General features: G+C 50.1%; 1 protein-coding gene across 1 annotated transcript in view; it reads right to left on the reverse strand.

Moving 5' to 3' along the window:
• The window catches only part of LOC139532648 (receptor tyrosine-protein kinase erbB-4-like), a 686,205-nt gene that overhangs the window by 59,768 nt on the left and 604,451 nt on the right, over positions 1-21,986 (reverse strand). The window contains exons 18-20 of the mRNA XM_071330551.1: positions 20,679-20,801; positions 20,183-20,281; positions 7,953-8,138 (exon numbers count right to left, since the gene is read on the reverse strand). Of these exons, the coding sequence (XP_071186652.1) occupies positions 7,953-8,138; positions 20,183-20,281; positions 20,679-20,801 (408 nt within the window). The remainder of the gene's footprint in view (positions 1-7,952; positions 8,139-20,182; positions 20,282-20,678; positions 20,802-21,986) is intronic.

A 21,986-nucleotide genomic window follows, 5' to 3' on the forward strand; every position in this document is an offset into this window, starting at 1 on the left:
CACACACACACACCCCTGGGTATCACACATACACACACACACACACACACACACCCCTGGGTATCACACATATACATACACACACACACCCCTGGGTATCACACATACACACACACACACACACCCCTGGGTATCACACATACACACACACACACACACCCCTGGGTATCACACATACACACACACACACACACCCCTGGGTATCACACATACACACACACACACACACACACCCCTGGGTATCACACATATACACACACACACACACACCCCTGGGTATCACACATACACACACACACACACACACCCCTGGGTATCACACATACACACACACACACACACCCCTGGGTATCACACATACACACACACACACACACCCCTGGGTATCACACATACACACACACACACCCCTGGGTATCACACATACACACACACACACACCCCTGGGTATCACACATACACACACGCACACACACCCCTGGGTATCACACATACACACACACACACACACACCCCTGGGTATCACACATACACACACACACACACACCCCCCTGGGTATCACACATACACACACACACACACACCCCTGGGTATCACACATACACACACACACACACACCCCTGGGTATCACACATACACACACACACACACACCCCTGGGTATCACACATACACACACACACACACCCCCCTGGGTATCACACATACACACACACACACACACCCCTGGGTATCACACATACACACACACACACACACCCCTGGGTATCACACATACACACACACACACACACCCCTGGGTATCACACATACACACACACACCCCTGGGTATCACACATACACACACACACACACACCCCTGGGTATCACACATACACACACACACACACACCCCTGGGTATCACACATACACACACACACACACACCCCTGGGTATCACACATACACACACACACACACACACACCCCTGGGTATCACACATATACATACACACACACACCCCTGGGTATCACACATACACACACACACACACACCCCTGGGTATCACACATACACACACACACACACACCCCTGGGTATCACACATACACACACACACCCCTGGGTATCACACATACACACACACACACACACACACCCCTGGGTATCACACATATACACACACACACACACCCCTGGGTATCACACATACACACACACACACACACACCCCTGGGTATCACACATACACACACACACACACACCCCTGGGTATCACACATACACACACACACACACACCCCTGGGTATCACACATACACACACACACACACCCCTGGGTATCACACATACACACACACACACACCCCTGGGTATCACACATACACACACTCACACACACCCCTGGGTATCACACATACACACACACACACACACACCCCTGGGTATCACACATACACACACACACACACACCCCCCTGGGTATCACACATACACACACACACACACACCCCTGGGTATCACACATACACACACACACACACACCCCTGGGTATCACACATACACACACACACACCCCTGGGTATCACACATACACACACACACACACACACCCCTGGGTATCACACATACACACACACACACACACCCCTGGGTATCACACATACACACACACACACACACACACCCCTGGGTATCACACATACACACACACACACACACCCCTGGGTATCACACATACGCACACACACACACACCCCTGGGTATCACACATACACACACACACACACACCCCTGGGTATCACACATACACACACACACACACACACACACCCCTGGGTATCACACATACACACACACACACACACCCCTGGGTATCACACATACACACACACACACACACCCCTGGGTATCACACATACACACACACACACACACCCCTGGGTATCACACATACACACACACACACACACCCCTGGGTATCACACATACACACACACACACACACCCCTGGGTATCACACATACACACACACATGAGGATGGAACACATCCATGAAGGGGATTTTCTGTACTGTTAGCTGTACAGCCACCAAGCATAGCAGGGAATGTTGTTTGGTTACTGCATTATCTGTAATGTAATTCCCCCATAAGGTTCCTGGTGAGATTCAGAGTTGATAATCTGCTTTAGAACAACAACAGCTGGTTGCTTCAGTTTAGTGGGTTTGGACTGGGGGGAGGAGGGGACTCTTCAGAGGCTAGGGCCATGTGTTGCCTTGTTTGTGAACGGTTGCACTTGATTTAGCTCACCAAGCATATGGGATAGGCAGGGTTTGCACCCTATAGGGCCATTGGTATAGTTCTGAAAGGGACCACTCTGCCTATTCAGCACGGTGGGCAAGCTCAATGAAGTGCACCTATTCAAATTCACATAATATGTCAAGTATCGTTTTGGTGATACGTGGTCATTATGCTATATCATATGATGCTATATACAGTTATAGTGGTTAAGAGAGAGAGAGACAGAGAGGGAAAGAGAGATAGAGAGAGAGCGAGAGAGAGAGGTAAAGAGAGAGAGAGAGAGCGAGAGAGAAAAGAGAGAGAGAGAGAGAAAAGAGAGAAAGAGAGAGAGAGACAGAGAGAGAGGGAGAGGGAGAGGGAGAGGGAGAGGGAGAGGGAGAGGGAGAGAGAGAGAGAGAGAGAGAGAGAGAGAGAGAGAGAGAGAGAGAGAGAGAGAGAGAGAGAGAGAGAGAGAGAGAGAGAGAGAGAGAGAGAGAGAGAGAGAGAGAGAGAGAGAGAGAGAGAGAGAGAGAGAGAGAGAGAGAGAGAGAGAGAGAGAGAGAGAGAGAGAGAGAGAGAGAGAGAGAGAGAGAATGCAAAATTACATATCCCAACTCAGCAACCCACGGTGGACACAGATGGGTGGCTGGGTGGGTGTATGTATGTGTGTGGATATTAATGTGCGTGTGTGTATGTGTACTCATTTGGATTCCAGGACTGTGCGAGAGAGAGAGATCAGATGAAGAATGAGGGTTAGAGAAGAAGCGAGGACGGAGGGATGGGTGGAGGAGAGGAAGGACTTAAGGCAGTGCTAATGAGGCCGAAGGAGATGTGTTTGCTCAGCAGAGAGAAAGAGAGAGAGAAGGTGGAGAATGACACCGAGGGGCCTGTAAGCCCAAGCAGATTGGATTTCCACCACTGAGTTAGTGAGGAGCCAACCCTCTGAGGGGCCAACAGCACTATGCAAATCCTACACACACACACCCTCCACACACCCTCCACACACACACACACACACACACACACACACACACACACACACACACACACACACACACACACACACACACACACACACACACACACACACACACACACACACACACACACACACACACACACACACACACACACACACACACACACACACACACACACACACACACACACACACACACACACACACACACACACACACACACCCTCCACACACCCTCCACACACACACACACACACACACACACACACACACACACACACACACACTGGCAAAAAGTCAGGAGCATATACAGTACTTTACTTTTGACTGACTAATCAAAAAAGAGGAGGAGGTGGAGGGAGGAGGGAGGAGGTGGAGGGAGGAGGTGGAGGGAAGAGATAGAAGGGAGGATGTGGAGGGAGGAGGGAGGAGGAAGGAAGTGGAGGGAGGAGGGAGTAGGTGGAGGGATGAGGAAGGAGGGAGGAGGTGGCGGGAGGAGTGATGAGGAAAGAGGGAGAAAGTGGATGGAGGAGGTAGAGGGAGGAGAGAGGAGATGGAGGGAGGAGGGAGGAGGTGGAGGGAGGAGGGAGGAAGCGGAGGGAGGAGGGAGGAGTGAGGAGGTGGAGGGAGGAGGTGGCGGGAGGAGGGAGAAAGTGGAGGGAGGAAAGATGAGGAAGGAGGGAGGAGGTAGCGGGAGGAGTGATGAGGAAGGAGGGAGGAAGTGGAGGGAGGAGAGATGAGGAGGGAGGAGGTAGCGGGAGGAGTGATGAGGAAGTAGGGAGGAGGTGGAGAGAGGAGGAAGGAGGAGGAAGTGGAGGGAGGAGATATGAGGAAGGAGGGAGGAGGTGGTGGGAGGAGTGATAATGAAGGAGGGAGGAGGTGGAGGGAGGAGAGATGAGGAAGTGGAGGGAGGAGGGAGGAAGTGGAGGTGGAAGGAGGAGAGATGAGGGAGGAGGTGGCGGGAGGAGAGATGATGAAGGAGGGAGGAGGTGGATGGAGGAGGTAGAGGGAGGAGAGAGGAGTTGGAGGGAGGAGGGAGGAAGCAGAGGGAGCAGTGAGGAGGTGGAGGGAGGGGGAGGAAGCGGAGGGAGGAGGGAGGAGTGAGGAGGTGGAGTGAGGAGGTGGCGGGAGGAAGGAGGAGGGAGGAGGTGGAGGGAGGAGAGATGAGGAAGGAAGGAGGAAGGAAGGAGGAGGTGGAGGAGGTGGAGGAAGGAGGTAGGAGAGATGAGGAAGGAGGGAGGAGATGGAGGGAGGAGGGAGGATGTGCATGTGCTGATAATGAAAGTAAATCAAGTGGTGGACAGGAGATGGAAGCTATGCCGCTACACTAACTAGAGGAAGTTAGCATGGAGGATATGCTACTATGCTAAGTAGAGGAAGTTAGCATGGAGGATATGCTACTATGCTAACTAGAGGAAGTTAACATGGAGGACATGCTGCTACGCTAACTAGAGGAAGTAAACATGGATGATATGCTACTATACACTGTCTCTCTTTCTCTCTCCTTCTCTCCCTCTCTCTCGGTCTCTCTCGCCGTCTCTCTCCGTCTCTCTCCCTCTCTCCCTCTCTCTCTCCCTCTCTCTCCGTCTCTCTCTCTCTCTCCCTCTCTCTCTCTCCCTCTCTCTCCATCTCTGTCTCTCTCTCCCTCTCTCTTCGTCTCTCTCCGTCTCTCTCTCTCTCGCTTTCTTTCTTTCTTTCTTTCTCTCTCTCTCTCTCTCTCTCTCTCTCTCTCTCTCTCTCTCTCTCTCTCTCTCTCTCTCTCTCTCTCTCTCTCTCTCTCTCTCTCTCTCTCTCTCTCTCTCTCTCTCTCTCTCTCCGTCTCTCTCCGTCTCTCTCTGTCTCTCTCTCTTTCTCCCTCTCTTTCTCCCTCTCTCTGTCTCTCTCTCCCTCTCTCTTCATCTCTCTCCGTCTTTCTCGCTCTCCCTCTCTCTTTCTCTCTCTTTCTCTCTCTCTCTCTCCCTCTCCCTCTCTCTCCGTCTCTCTCCGTCTCTCTTTCTATCTCTCTCTCTCTCTCTCCCTCTAGCTCCATCTCTCTCTCTCTCTCTCTCTCTCTCTCTCTCGCTGCAGGGTTCCCCACCATTACAGCACCAATGATCCACTCTGTTGTGTCTGACTGGAGGAGAGAAAAACCACCTGAGTCTGCTCATGTCCACAGATGTATATATGTGTGTGTGTGTGTGTGTGTGTGTGTGTGTGTGTGTGTGTGTGTGTGTGTGTGTGTGTGTGTGTGTGTGTGTGTGTGCGTGCGTGCGTGCGTGCGTGCGTGCGTGCGTGCGTGTGTGTGTGTGTGTCGGGTGGGGGGCTATGTGTGTGTGTGTGTGTGTGTGTGTATGTGTGTGTGTGTGTGTGTGTGTGTGTGTGTGTGTGTGTGTGTGTGTGTGTGTGTGTGTGTGTGTGTGTGTGTGTGTGTGTGTGTGTGTGTGTGTGTGTGTGTGTGTGTGTGTGTGTGTGTGTCGGGTGGGGCCTATGTGTGTGTGTGTGTGAGCATGCATGCGTATGTCCATGTGTGTGTATGTTCATATGTGTGTATGTTCATGTGTGTGTGATTGGGATGTCTGAGGAGAGAAACAGTTGGCCAATGAGATGGATCAAGAAGGTACTTGAGGTCAAGAAGAGGTGGCAAATGAGATGGATCCAGAAGGTACTTGAGGTCAAGAAGAGGTGGCCAATGAGATGGATCCAGAAGGTACTTGAGATCAAGAAGAGGTGGCCAATGAGATGGATCCAGAAGGTACTTGAGATCAAGAAGAAGTGGCCAATGAGATGGATCCAGAAGGTACTTGAGGTTAAGAAGAGGTGGCCAATGAGATGGATCCAGAAGGTACTTGAGATCAAGAAGAGGTGGCCAATGAGATGGATCCAGAAGGTACTTGAGGTCAAGAAGAGGTGGCCAATGAGATGGATCCAGAAGGTACTTGAGATCAAGAAGAGGTGGCCAATGAGATGGATCCAGAAGGTACTTGAGATCAAGAAGAGGTGGCCAATGAGATGGATCCAGAAGGTACTTGAGGTTAAGAAGAGGTGGCCAATGAGATGGATCCAGAAGGTACTTGAGGTCAAGAAGAGGTGGCCAATGAGATGGATCCAGAAGGTACTTGAGGTCAAGAAGAGGTGGCCAATGAGATTTCTAATCACTTCAGTTTGACCTTGATGAACAACTCTGGAATAATGTACGGCAAGCCAGAGGAGGGTGGGAGGATCAGCTAACATTTTTTCCTTACATTTCCTTACATTTTCTCTCAGCCACTGTTGGCCACAACATGTGGGGGTAAATGATGCGGTATACAATGCTTTGTGTTACAGATTTCTTCATTGATTTATTGTCTGATTTAAAACAGTCTATCAGAGAATCAGTGACAATAGCAGGCTACCTTCACATCATTACCATTTTCCAGTGAAGGATTTCACCTGATCAACCCAATAAACCCAACACACACTGTCAGAACCATCACATGCTTCCAGCCAGAACAGCCTTGAGTCTGATACAAGCTTGCGCTTCACCAGACCCTTCCTTCTACGTCACTACTTCTATGGGGAGTGGCTGAGTGGTGAATGGTCAGTCCATCATCCATATTAGGACATCCTCTATCCTCATCCTAATACGGATGCCGTACTCCCTATTCAAATGAATGCCATAATGGTGAGGGTAATCTCCTCCCTGTCCACCCTACAACCCCCATATCCCTCTCCCTTTCCCACACTTTACCCAGCTCTCCAGCCGCTCTCCCCACCACAAGTTAAATCGAATCCAATTACTTCAATAAGTACCTGCTTAAGTACTCTGTTCCTCAAGCTCATTTAAATCATCCATCACAGGGAGTGGAGGGAATGGGAGCTAGCCGGCGATAGCAGCACGTTAGCCTGCAGGCATCTAATCACTGACAACCTGCAAGCTTGCGGCGAGGTGGTGAAAGCCTGTCTAATGCTGCTCTAATAGGGGAACTCAAACCATACCTGATACAGTGTCAGAGAGAGATAGAGAGAGAGAGAGAGAGAGAGACGGAAACAGAGAGAGACAGAGAGAGAGAGGGAGGGAGACGGAGAGGGAGAGGGAGGGAGGGAGCAAGAGAGAGAGAGAGAGAGAGAGATGGAGAGGGAGGGAGGGAGGGAGGGAGGGAGGGAGGGAGGGAGGGAGGGAGGGAGGGAGGGAGGGAGGGAGGGAGGGAGGGAGGGAGGGAGGGAGGGAGGGAGAGATTGGGGTTCTGGATTCTGTCACTTATTGGTAAAGAAGTGGTGATATTGTTGGGAAATGGTTGATTGTGGTAGAGTGATAGCATTCCTCAGGTATCACCATGGTGTTCTATGGTAACAGGAGTGATAGCATTCCTCAGGTATCACCATGGTGTTCTATGGTAACAGGATTTAAGATAATTCAGCTCAAGTGTAAAACGCCTATCAAAGACCAACATGTGTAGCTGAACACACAGCTGTGTTCTAGAACATTGGACCGTTGGCTTTCATACTGTTTCAATTCTCAGTGCGGCTCAAGCTATTCTACCAGCTGTTACACATTGAAATGAATAGAGGACGTGTACATGGAGTCGTGCCTCCCCGCGGATGGTGGTAGAGCCACGTAGCTATGTCACAATGGGACGATGGACTGTCACATCTCTGCGTCTGTCGACTCTGAATTGCGCTGAACACTGACCAAACACGCAAACACGCTCACAAACACACACCCTCCCTCAAGACAGCCCCAGCGCCATCCTACCTTGGCGATCTGGACACACCAGTTGAGCAGCAGCTGGGAGCCGATGTTGTCCTTGTGTTCGTGGACGTAGTCGAGGAGGCAGCCGTGGGGCATGAGCTGGGTGACCAGCTGGGTGGTGGGGCTCAGGCAGACCCCCAGGAGACGGACCAGGTGGGGGTGCTCCATGCTGGCCATAATCAGAGCCTCCTGGTGGGGATAGAGAGGGACTCAGGCCTGGGGGAATCTGACAGAACACTGTGGACGGAGGGAGGGAGTATACAGAGCAAACAGCCAAGTGCACACAGGTGGAAGGAGAATAAAAGTGTTATGATGATGGGTGTTGACAGTGTAGTGTAGTGTAGTGTAGTGTAGTGTAGTGTAGTGTAGTGTAGTGTAGTGTAGTGTAGTGAATGCCAGGGTGTGTGTGTGTCACAGACACCTTTGACAGACACCCATTCACCATTATTTCTCCCTCTATCTTCTCTCTAGTTACACATAGCTTCCCTCTATCTTCTCTCTAGTTACACATAGCTTCCCTCTATCTTCTCTCTAGTTACAGAGAGCTTCCCTCTATCTTCTCTCTAGTTACACACAGCTTCCCTCTATCTTCTCTCTAGTTACACATAGCTTCCCTCTATCTTCTCTCTAGCTACACACAGCTTCCCTCTATCTTCTCTCTAGCTACACACAGCTTCCCTCTATCTTCTCTCTAGCTACACACAGCCTCCCTCTATCTTCTCTCTAGTTATACACAGCCTGGCTGACTTCTACTGTAGCTACACACAGCCTGGCTGACTGCTACTCTAGTTACACACAGCCTGGCTGACTTCTACTCTAGTTACACACAGCCTGGCTGACTTCTACTCTAGTTACACACAGCCTGGCTGACTGCTACTCTAGTTACACACAGCCTGGCTGACTTCTACTGTAGTTACACACAGCCTGGCTGACTGCTACTCTAGTTACACACAGCCTGGCTGACTTCTACTGTAGCTACACACAGCCTGGTTGACTTCTACTGTAGTTACACACAGCCTGGCTAACTGCTACTCTAGTTACACACAGCCTGGTTGACTGCTACTCTAGTTACACACAGCCTGGCTGACTTCTACTGTAGCTACACACAGCCTGGTTGACTTCTACTGTAGTTACACACAGCCTGGCTGACTGCTACTCTAGTTACACACAGCCTGGTTGACTTCTACTCTAGCTACACACAGCCTGGCTGACTTCCACTGTAGCTACACACAGCCTGGCTGACTTCTACTGTAGTTACACACAGCCTGGCTGACTGCTACTCTAGTTACACACAGCCTGGCTGACTTCTACTGTAGCTACACACAGCCTGGTTGAATTCTACTGTAGTTACACACAGCCTGGCTGACTGCTACTCTAGTTACGCACAGCCTGGCTGACTGCTACTCTAGTTACACACAGCCTGGCTGACTTCTACTGTAGCTACACACAGCCTGGCTGACTGCTACTCTAGTTACACACGGCCTGACTGACTTCTACTCTAGTTACACACAGCCTGACTGACTTCTACTGTAGCTACACACAGCCTGGTTGACTTCTACTGTAGTTACACACAGCCTGGCTGACTTCTACTCTAGTTACACACAGCCTGGCTGACTTCTACTCTAGCTACACACAGCCTGGCTGCCTTCTACTGTAGTTACACACAGCCTGGCTGACTTCTACTCTAGCTACACACAGCCTGGCTGACTTCTACTGTAGTTACACACAGCCTGGCTGACTTCTACTGTAGTTACACACAGCCTGGCTGACTTCTACTCTAGCTACACACAGCCTGGCTGACTTCTACTCTAGCTACACACAGCCTGGCTGACTTCTACTGTAGTTACACACAGCCTGGTTGACTTCTACTCTAGTTACACACAGGCTGGCTGACTTCTACTGTAGCTACACACAGCCTGGCTGACTTCCACTGTAGCTACACACAGCCTGGCTGACTTCTACTGTAGATACACACAGCCTGGCGGACTTCTACTCTAGTTACACACAGCCTGGCTGACTTCTACTGTAGCTACACACAGCCTGGCTGACTGCTACTCTAGTTACAAACAGCCTGGTTGACTTCCACTGTAGCTACACACAGCCTGGCTGACTGCTACTCTAGTTACACACAGCCTGGCTGACTTCTACTGTAGCTACACATAGCCTGACTGACTTTTACTGTAGCTACACACAGCCTGGCTGACTTCTACTGTAGCTACACACAGCCTGGCTGACTGCTACTCTAGTTACACACAGGCTGGCTGACTTCTACTGTAGCTACACACAGCCTGGCTGACTTCCACTGTAGCTACACACAGCCTGGCTGACTGCTACTCTAGTTACACACAGCCTGCCTGACTTCTAATGTAGCTACACACAGCCTGGCTGACTTCTACTGTAGCTACACACAGCCTGGCGGACTTCTACTCTAGTTACACACAGCCTGGCTGACTTCTACTGTAGCTACACACAGCCTGGCTGACTGCTACTCTAGTTACACACAGCCTGGTTGACTTCCACTGTAGCTACACACAGCCTGGCTGACTGCTACTCTAGTTACACATAGCCTGACTGACTTCTACTGTAGCTACACACAGCCTGGCTGACTTCTACTGTAGCTACACACAGCCTGGCTGACTTCTACTGTAGCTACACACAGCCTGGTTGAATTCTACTGTAGTTACACACAGCCTGGCTGACTGCTACTCTAGTTACGCACAGCCTGGCTGACTGCTACTCTAGTTACACACAGCCTGGCTGACTGCTACTCTAGTTACACACAGCCTGGCTGACTTCTACTGTAGCTACACACAGCCTGGCTGACTGCTACTCTAGTTACACACGGCCTGACTGACTTCTACTCTAGTTACACACAGCCTGACTGACTTCTACTGTAGCTACACACAGCCTGGTTGACTTCTACTGTAGTTACACACAGCCTGGCTGACTTCTACTGTAGTTACACACAGCCTGGCTGACTTCTACTCTAGCTACACACAGCCTGGCTGCCTTCTACTGTAGTTACACACAGCCTGGCTGACTTCTACTCTAGCTACACACAGCCTGGCTGACTTCTACTGTAGTTACACACAGCCTGGCTGACTTCTACTGTAGTTACACACAGCCTGGCTGACTTCTACTCTAGCTACACACAGCCTGGCTGACTTCTACTCTAGCTACACACAGCCTGGCTGACTTCTACTGTAGTTACACACAGCCTGGTTGACTTCTACTCTAGTTACACACAGGCTGGCTGACTTCTACTGTAGCTACACACAGCCTGGCTGACCTCCACTGTAGCTACACACAGCCTGGCTGACTTCTACTGTAGATACACACAGCCTGGCGGACTTCTACTCTAGTTACACACAGCCTGGCTGACTTCTACTGTAGCTACACACAGCCTGGCTGACTGCTACTCTAGTTACAAACAGCCTGGTTGACTTCCACTGTAGCTACACACAGCCTGGCTGACTGCTACTCTAGTTACACACAGCCTGGCTGACTTCTACTGTAGCTACACATAGCCTGACTGACTTTTACTGTAGCTACACACAGCCTGGCTGACTTCTACTGTAGCTACACACAGCCTGGCTGACTGCTACTATAGTTACACACAGGCTGGCTGACTTCTACTGTAGCTACACACAGCCTGGCTGACTTCCACTGTAGCTACACACAGCCTGGCTGAGCGCTACTCTAGTTACACACAGCCTGCCTGACTTCTAATGTAGCTACACACAGCCTGGCTGACTTCTACTGTAGCTACACACAGCCTGGCGGACTTCTACTCTAGTTACACACAGCCTGGCTGACTTCTACTGTAGCTACACACAGCCTGGCTGACTGCTACTCTAGTTACACACAGCCTGGTTGACTTCCACTGTAGCTACACACAGCCTGGCTGACTGCTACTCTAGTTACACACAGCCTGGCTGACTTCTACTGTAGTTACACATAGCCTGACTGACTTCTACTGTAGCTACACACAGCCTGGCTGACTTCTACTGTAGCTACACACAGCCTGGCTGACTTCTACTCTAGCTACACACAGCCTGGCTGACTGCTACTCTAGTTACACACAGCCTGGCTGACTTCTACTGTAGCTACACACAGCCTGGCTGACTGCTACTCTAGTTACACACAGCCTGGTTGACTTCTACTGTAGCTACACACAGCCTGGCTGACTTCTACTGTAGCTACACACAGCCTGGTTGACTTCTACTGTAGTTACACACAGCCTGGCTGACTTCTACTGTAGTTACACACAGCCTGGCTGACTTCTACTCTAGTTACACACAGCCTGGCTGACTTCTACTCTAGTTACACACAACCTGGCTGACTTCTACTCTAGTTACACACAGCCTGGTTGACTTCTACTGTAGTTACACACAGCCTGGCTGACTTCTACTCTAGCTACACACAGCCTGGCTGACTTCTACTCTAGTTACACACAGCCTGGCTGACTTCTACTCTAGTTACACACAGCCTGGCTGACTTCTACTCTAGTTACACACAGCCTGGCTGACTTCTACTGTAGCTACACACAGCCTGGCTGACTGCTACTCTAGTTACACACAGCCTGGCTGACTTCTACTCTAGTTACACACAGCCTGGCTGACTTCTACTCTAGCTACACACAGCCTGGCTGACTTCTACTCTAGTTACACACAGCCTGGCTGACTTCTACTCTAGTTACACACAGCCTGGCTGACTTCTACTCTAGTTACACACAGCCTGGCTGACTTCTACTCTAGCTACACACAGCCTGGCTGACTTCTACTGTAGTTACACACAGCCTGGCTGACTTCTACTGTAGTTACACACAGCCTGGCTGACTTCTACTGTAGTTACACACAGCCTGGCTGACTGCTACTGTAGTTACACACAGCCTGGCTGACTGCTACTCTAGTTACACACAGCCTGGCTGACTTCTACTCAAGTTACACACAGCCTGGCTGACTTCTACTCTAGTTACACACAGCCTGGCTGACTTCTACTCTAGTTACACACAGCCTGGCTGACTTCTACTGTAGCTACACACAGCCTGGCTGACTTCTACTCTAGTTACACACAGCCTGGCTGACTTCTACTGTAGCTACTCACAGCCTGGTTGACTTCTACTCTAGTTACACACAGCCTGGCTGACTTCTACTGTAGTTACACACAGCCTGGCTGACTTCTGCTGTAGCTACACACAGCCTGGCTGACTTCTACTGTAGTTACACACAGCCTGGCTGACTTCTACTCAAGTTACACACAGCCTGGCTGACTTCTACTCTAGTTACACACAGCCTGGCTGACTTCTACTCTAGTTACACACAGCCTGGCTGACTTCTACTGTAGCTACACACAGCCTGGCTGACCTCTACTCTAGTTACACACAGCCTAACTGACTTCTACTGTAGCTATACACAGCCTGGTTGACTTCTACTGTAGTTACACACAGCCTGGCTGACTTCTACTGTAGTTACACACAGCCTGGCTGACTTCTACTCTAGCTACACACAGCCTGGCTGCCTTCTACTGTAGTTACACACAGCCTGGCTGACTTCTACTCTAGCTACACACAGCCTGGCTGACTTCTACTGTAGTTACACACAGCCTGGCTGACTTCTACTGTAGTTACACACAGCCTGGCTGACTTCTACTCTAGCTACACACAGCCTGGCTGACTTCTACTCTAGCTACACACAGCCTGGCTGACTTCTACTGTAGTTACACACAGCCTGGTTGACTTCTACTCTAGTTACACACAGGCTGGCTGACTTCTACTGTAGCTACACACAGCCTGGCTGACTTCCACTGTAGCTACACACAGCCTGGCTGACTTCTACTGTAGATACACACAGCCTGGCGGACTTCTACTCTAGTTACACACAGCCTGGCTGACTTCTACTGTAGCTACACACAGCCTGGCTGACTGCTACTCTAGTTACACACAGCCTGGTTGACTTCCACTGTAGCTACACACAGCCTGGCTGACTGCTACTCTAGTTACACACAGCCTGGCTGACTTCTACTGTAGCTACACATAGCCTGACTGACTTCTACTGTAGCTACACACAGCCTGGCTGACTTCTACTGTAGCTACACACAGCCTGGCTGACTGCTACTCTAGTTACACACAGGCTGGCTGACTTCTACTGTAGCTACACACAGCCTGGCTGACTTCCACTGTAGCTACACACAGCCTGGCGGACTTCTACTCTAGTTACACACAGCCTGGCTGACTTCTACTGTAGCTACACACAGCCTGGCTGACTGCTACTCTAGTTACACACAGCCTGGTTGACTTCCACTGTAGCTACACACAGCCTGGCTGACTGCTACTCTAGTTACACACAGCCTGGCTGACTTCTACTGTAGCTACACATAGCCTGACTGACTTCTACTGTAGCTACACACAGCCTGGCTGACTTCTACTGTAGCTACACACAGCCTGGCTGACTGCTACTCTAGTTACACACAGGCTGGCTGACTTCTACTGAAGCTACACACAGCCTGGCTGACTTCCACTGTAGCTACACACAGCCTGGCTGACTGCTACTCTAGTTACACACAGCCTGCCTGACTTCTACTGTAGCTACACACAGCCTGGCTGACTTCTACTGTAGCTACACACAGCCTGGCGGACTTCTACTCTAGTTACACACAGCCTGGCTGACTTCTACTGTAGCTACACACAGCCTGGCTGACTGCTACTCTAGTTACACACAGCCTGGTTGACTTCCACTGTAGCTACACACAGCCTGGCTGACTGCTACTCTAGTTACACACAGCCTGGCTGACTTCTACTGTAGTTACACATAGCCTGACTGACTTCTACTGTAGCTACACACAGCCTGGCTGACTTCTACTGTAGCTACACACAGCTTGGCTGACTTCTACTCTAGCTACACACAGCCTGGCTGACTGCTACTCTAGTTACACACAGCCTGGCTGACTTCTACTGTAGCTACACACAGCCTGGCTGACTGCTACTCTAGTTACACACAGCCTGGTTGACTTCTACTGTAGCTACACACAGCCTGGCTGACTTCTACTGTAGCTACACACAGCCTGGTTGACTTCTACTGTAGTTACACACAGCCTGGCTGACTTCTACTGTAGTTACACACAGCCTGGCTGACTTCTACTCTAGTTACACACAGCCTGGCTGACTTCTACTCTAGTTACACACAACCTGGCTGACTTCTACTCTAGTTACACACAACCTGGCTGACTTCTACTGTAGTTACACACAGCCTGGCTGACTTCTACTCTAGCTACACACAGCCTGGCTGACTTCTACTCTAGTTACACACAGCCTGGCTGACTTCTACTCTAGTTACACACAGCCTGGCTGACTTCTACTCTAGTTACACACAGCCTGGCTGACTTCTACTGTAGCTACACACAGCCTGGCTGACTGCTACTCTAGTTACACACAGCCCGGCTGACTTCTACTCTAGTTACACACAGCCTGGCTGACTTCTACTCTAGCTACACACAGCCTGGCTGACTTCTACTCTAGTTACACACAGCCTGGCTAACTTCTACTCTAGTTACACACAGCCTGGCTGACTTCTACTCTAGTTACACACAGCCTGGCTGACTTCTACTCTAGCTACACACAGCCTGGCTGACTTCTACTGTAGTTACACACAGCCTGGCTGACTTCTACTGTAGTTACACACAGCCTGGCTGACTTCTACTGTAGTTACACACAGCCTGGCTGACTGCTACTGTAGTTACACACAGCCTGGCTGACTTCTACTCTAGTTACACACAGCCTGGCTGACTTCTACTCTAGTTACACACAGCCTGGCTGACTTCTACTGTAGCTACACACAGCCTGGCTGACTTCTACTGTAGTTACACACAGCCTGGCTGACTTCTGCTGTAGCTACACACAGCCTGGCTGACTTCTACTGTAGTTACACACAGCCTGGCTGACTGCTACTCTAGTTACACACAGCCTGGCTGACTTTTACTCTAGTTACACACAGCCTGGTTGACTTCTACTGTAGCTACACACAGCCTGGCTGACTTCTACTGTAGTTACACACAGCCTGGCTGACTTCTACTCTAGTTACACACAGCCTGGTTGACTTTTACTGTAGCTACACACAGCCTGGCTGACTTCTACTGTAGCTACACAAAGCCTGGCTGACTGCTACTCTAGTTACACACAGCCTGGCTGACTGCTACTGTAGCTACACAGAGCCTGGTTGACTTCTACTGTAGTTACACACAGCGTGGCTGACTTCTACTCTAGTTACACACAGCCTGGCTGACTTCTACTGTAGCTACACACAACCTGGTTGACTTCTACTGTAGTTACACACAGCCTGGCTGACTTCTACTGTAGCTACATACAGCCTGGCTGACTGCTACATTCTCTGCACAAAGAGCAGGGTATTTTGAAGCTGCCGGGGGCTTGATAGATGAAGGGCCTTTACATTTAGATTCTAAAGGAGGTGAGAGTGGCTCAGCGGTGGAGAGTACATTAATCCCGGCACAGTGCAGGCAGTAGAAAGGTCCTTTTGGCACCGACAGTGCCCTGATTTAACACCGGGGTAAAGTAGCAGCATTACATCTACACTTCATAAAACTACAGCACATTATACAAGCCCAGAGTACAGCCAAATATGGTCGTGGAAGTCTGAACCAGACACTCACACAGGAGGAAAACAATTGGCTTTGTGAGTCTCTGTTGTGTTACAGGAGGCTCTGACAGTTGTTAGAAGGGAGTGTGCTTCTGCACTAGGATATGAGGGCTAATATATGAGGTATATGAGCCCAAGGGATAGACTGGCACAGCCCCAGGGATAGACTGGCACAGGCCCAGGGATAGACTGGCACAGCCCCAGGGATAGACTGGCACAGCCCCAGGGATAGACTGGCACAGCCCAATGGATAGACTGGCACAGCCCCAGGGTTAGACTGGCACAGCCCAAGGGATAGACTGGCACAGCCCAAGGGATAGACTTGCACAGCCCCAGGGATAGACTGGCACAGCCCCAGGGATAGACTGGCACAGCCCCAGGGATAGACTGGCACAGCCCAAGGGATAGACTGGCACAGCCCCAGGAATAGACTGGCACAGCCCAAGGGATAGACTGGCACAGCCCCAGGGATAGACTGGCACAGCCCAAGGGATAGACTGGCACAGCCCCAGGGATAGACTGGCACAGGCCCAGGGATAGACTGGCACAGGCCCAGGGATAGACTTGCACAGCCCCAGGGATAGACTTGCACAGCCCCAGGGATAGACTGGCACAGCCCCAGGGATAGACTGGCACAGCCCCAGGGATGCAAAGCTGTGTGTGTGTGTTTAAGTTTATGAGTGTCTTTATGAGTAATATAGAGTTGTTAATATAATCATTCATTCACATGAATTATTCCAGACTACACACACACACACACACACACACACACACACACACACACACACACACACACACACACACACACACACACACACACACACACACACACACACACACACACACACACACACACACACACACACACACACACACACACACACACACACACACACACACACACACACACATCCACTTCCAGACAGTGAATGATGCTAAGCAGTGTGTGTGTGTGTGTGTGTGTGTGTGTGTGTGTGTGTGTGTGTGTGTGTGTGTGTGTGTGTGTGTGTGTGTGTGTGTGTGTGTGTGTGTGTGTGTGTGTATGTGTGTGTGAGAAGGAGGGAGAACAGCTTGTTGGCTCCTGGTCTGTCTCTAACTGTCCCAGTGGCAGCCTGTGGGCCTGCTTTTAGATTGCAGTTTAAAAACTGGGGAGCCATGTGGGCTCTGGATGTCCAACACCATCCACAGGGAGACAGGAAGGAGGGAGAAGCATGGAGGATGGGGCTTTTCAATTAGGTTTGGCAAAATGCCTCTCTCTCCAACCAGCGTGCTTGATAGACCCTACCCCAATCCTACACCCTACCCCATCGTCTTTCCTAAGCCATCCTCTGTCCTACCCCATCCTCTATCCTACCCCATCCTCTAACCCCTATCCCAACCTCTATCCTACCCCATCCTCTATTCTACCCCATCCTCTATCCTACCCCATCCTCTAACCCCTATCCCAACCTCTATCCTACCCCATCCTCTATTCTACCCCATCCTCTATCCTACCCCATCCTCTATTCTACCCCATCCTCTATTCTACCCCATCCTCTATTCTACCCCATCCTCTATCCTACCCCATCCTCTATTCTACCCCATCCTCTATCCTACCCCATCCTCTATTCTACCCCATCCTCTATCCTACCCCATCCTCTATCCTACCCCATCATCTATCCTACCCCATCATCTAACCCCTATCCCAACCTCTATCCTACCCCATCCTCTATTCTACCTCATCCTCTATCCTACCCCATCCTCTATTCTACCCCATCCTCTATTCTAACCCATCCTCAATCCTACCCCATCCTCTATCCTACCTCATCCTCTATCCTACCCCAACCTCTATCCTACCCCATCCTCTATCCTACCCCATGCTCAGTCCTACCCCATCCTCTAATCTACCCCATCCTCTAATCTACCCCATCCTCTATTCTACCCCATCCTTTATCCTACCCCATCCTCTCCCATCCTCTCCCATCCTCTATCCTACCCAATCCTCTAACGCCTACCCCAGCCTCTATCCAACCCCATTCGCTACCCCATCGTCTATCCTACCCCATCCTCTAACCCCTACCCCATCCTCTAACCCCTACCCCATCCTCTAACCCTACCCCTACCCCATCCCCTATCCCATCCTCTCTCCTACCCCTTCCTCTGTCCGACCCCATCCTCTGTCTGACCCCATCCTCTCCCATCCTCTATAATACACCATCCTCTATCCTACCCCATCCTATAATCCCTACCCAATCCTCTATCCCCAACCCCATCCTTTAACCCCTTCCCCATCCTCTAATCCCTACCCCATCCTCTAACCCTTACCACATCCTCTATTCCCTACCCTATCCTATAATCCCTACCCCATCCTCTAACCCTTACCACATCCTCTATTCCCTACCCTATCCTATAATCCCTACCCCATCCTCTAACCCTTACCACATCCTCTATTCCCTACCCTATCCTATAATCCCTACCCCATCCGCTAACCCTTACCACACCCTCTATTCCCTACCCTATCCTATAATCCCTACCCCATCCTCTAACCCTTACCACATCCTCTATTCCCTACCCTATCCTATAATCCCAACCCCATCCTCTAACCCTTACCACATCCTCTATTCCCTACCCTATCCTATAATCCCTACCCCATCCTCTAACCCTTACCACATCCTCTATTCCCTACCCTATCCTATAATCCCTACCCCATCCTCTAACCCTTACCACATCCTCTATTCCCTACCCTATCCTATAATCCCTACCCCATCCTCTAACCCTTACCCTATCCTATAATCCCTACCCCATCCTCTAACCCTACCCCATCCTCTAACCCTTACCACATCCTCTATTCCCTACCCTATCCTATAATCCCTACCCTATCCTATAATCCCTACCCCTTCCTCTAACCCTTACCCCATCCTCTATTCCAAACCCCATCCTCTACCCCTACCCCATCCTCAATTCCATACCCCATCCTTTACCCCTACCCCATCCTCTATCCAACCCCATCCCCTAACCCATACCCCATCCTCTATCCTACCCCATCCTCTATCCTACCCTATCCTCTATCCTACCCCACCCTCTATCCTACCCCATCCTCTATCCTACCCCATCCTCTATCCTACCCCATCCTCTGTCCTACCCCATACTCTCCCATCCTCTATCCTACCCCCAACCCAGGCATGGCTCAAAGGCAAGTCAAGGGCTTCTACCCCCTCTCCCTCTGTCCTCTTCCCTGCATACCCTCTACCCAGTGATCCAGACAAGGCTATATGCCATATAAACACGTGGTGATGTGAACAGACCTGGTGCAATAGACTACATGTCAGGCATTTAGCTGGGGGGAGGAGTTTCTGGGCTGAACTGATCAACCTGACTAGACTGAGGTTTCAGAAGATGGAATGAGCTCAACTAATATCTCAGAGAAGACAATGTTATATGTGTGTAACACACACACACACACACACACACACACACACACACACACACACACACACACACACACACACACACACACACACACACACACACACACACACACACACACACACACACACACACACACACACACACACACACACACGGTTGTAGTGTAATACTCACGTCCATGAACTCCACGTTTGCTTTGGGCCCCGTAGTCTCGTTCAGGATCTTTATGGCCACTGGAATCTTTACTGTTTCGCCCTCTGGGACCCAGATTCCCTGAAATACACAGGCAGGGAGAGTTACCACTGGGATCTTTACTGTCTCTCTCTCTGGGACCCAGATACCCTGAAATACACAGGCAGGGAGAGTTACCTGTTAAACACACACTCCTATGGACATATCAACACACTTTGACACACTGAAAGGAGACACATAAACCCTTCCAACAATCTCAGAGAGTAGAAGCAATGTCAGAAATAATGAAAAAGGACAGACACTCACAAACATACACAGTATTACACACAGTCACACTGTCATCCGTCATATCAGGACAGAACCATGAACCAAAAATAATTAAAGGCAAAATAATGAAAGGCAAAATAACAAAAGGCAAAATAATGAAAGGCAAGATAATGAAAGGCACACTCACAAACAGAGGCACAACCAACCGTACCTTGTGAACTGTGCCGAAGGCTCCCGAGCCGAGGATCTTAACCCTCTTGAGCTCTGTCTCTTTGAGGATGCGAAGCTGGGCCTGGTTGGGGGCCGTGCCGCTAGGTGTCAGGGGCTCCACCAACTGGAACACACACACATACACACACACAGGCCCACATACACACACACACACATACAAACGCACACACACACCGGGAGGCACACACACACACACATGGTCAATACCTCCATCAGCCAGCCAATCAATACATATCTTAATGAGCCAATGAGCCTATCAGGGCCCTTCATATAGGTTTATCACCGACATAATCAACCAGCTCAGCATCGGTCATCAAACACCATAATGAGACCATTTATCTGTCAGTCAGTGTGTGTGTTCGTTTGTTGGTGTGTATTTGTGTCTCTCTATGTTCCTGTGTGTCTCTATGTTCCTGTGTGTCTCTATGTTCCTGTGTGTCTCTATGTTCCTGTGTGTCTCTATGTTCCTGTGTCTCTATGTTCCTGTGTGTCTCTATGTTCCTGTGTGTCTCTATGTTCCTGTGTCTCTCTATGTTCCTGTGTGTCTCTATGTTCCTGTGTGTCTCTATGTTCCTGTGTGTCTCTATGTTCCTGTGTGTCTCTATGTTCCTGTGTGTCTCTATGTTCCTGTGTGTCTCTATGTTCCTGTGTCTCTATGTTCCTGTGTGTCTCTATGTTCCTGTGTGTCTCTATGTTCCTGTGTCTCTATGTTCCTGTGTGTCTATATGTTCCTGTGTCTCTATGTTCCTGTGTGTCTCTATGTTCCTGTGTGTCTCTATGTTCCTGTGTGTCTCTATGTTCCTGTGTGTCTCTATGTTCCTGTGTGTCTCTATGTTCCTGTGTGTCTCTATGTTCCTGTGTGTCTCTATGTTCCTGTGTGTCTCTATGTTCCTGTGTGTCTCTATGTTCCTGTGTGTCTCTATGTTCCTGTGTCTCTATGTTCCTGTGTGTCTCTATGTTCCTGTGTGTCTCTATGTTCCTGTGTGTCTCTATGTTCCTGTGTGTCTCTATGTTCCTGTGTGTCTCTATGTTCCTGTGTGTCTCTATGTTCCTGTGTCTCTATGTTCCTGTGTGTCTCTATGTTCCTGTGTGTCTCTATGTTCCTGTGTGTCTCTATGTTCCTGTGTGTCTCTATGTTCCTGTGTGTCTCTATGTTCCTGTGTGTCTCTATGTTCCTGTGTGTCTCTATGTTCCTGTGTGTCTCTATGTTCCTGTGTCTCTATGTTCCTGTGTGTCTCTATGTTCCTGTGTGTCTCTATGTTCCTGTGTCTCTATGTTCCTGTGTGTC

This window comes from Salvelinus alpinus, chromosome 10, assembly GCF_045679555.1.
Source record: "Salvelinus alpinus chromosome 10, SLU_Salpinus.1, whole genome shotgun sequence".
In the NCBI taxonomy this organism is placed as follows: domain Eukaryota; kingdom Metazoa; phylum Chordata; class Actinopteri; order Salmoniformes; family Salmonidae; genus Salvelinus; species Salvelinus alpinus.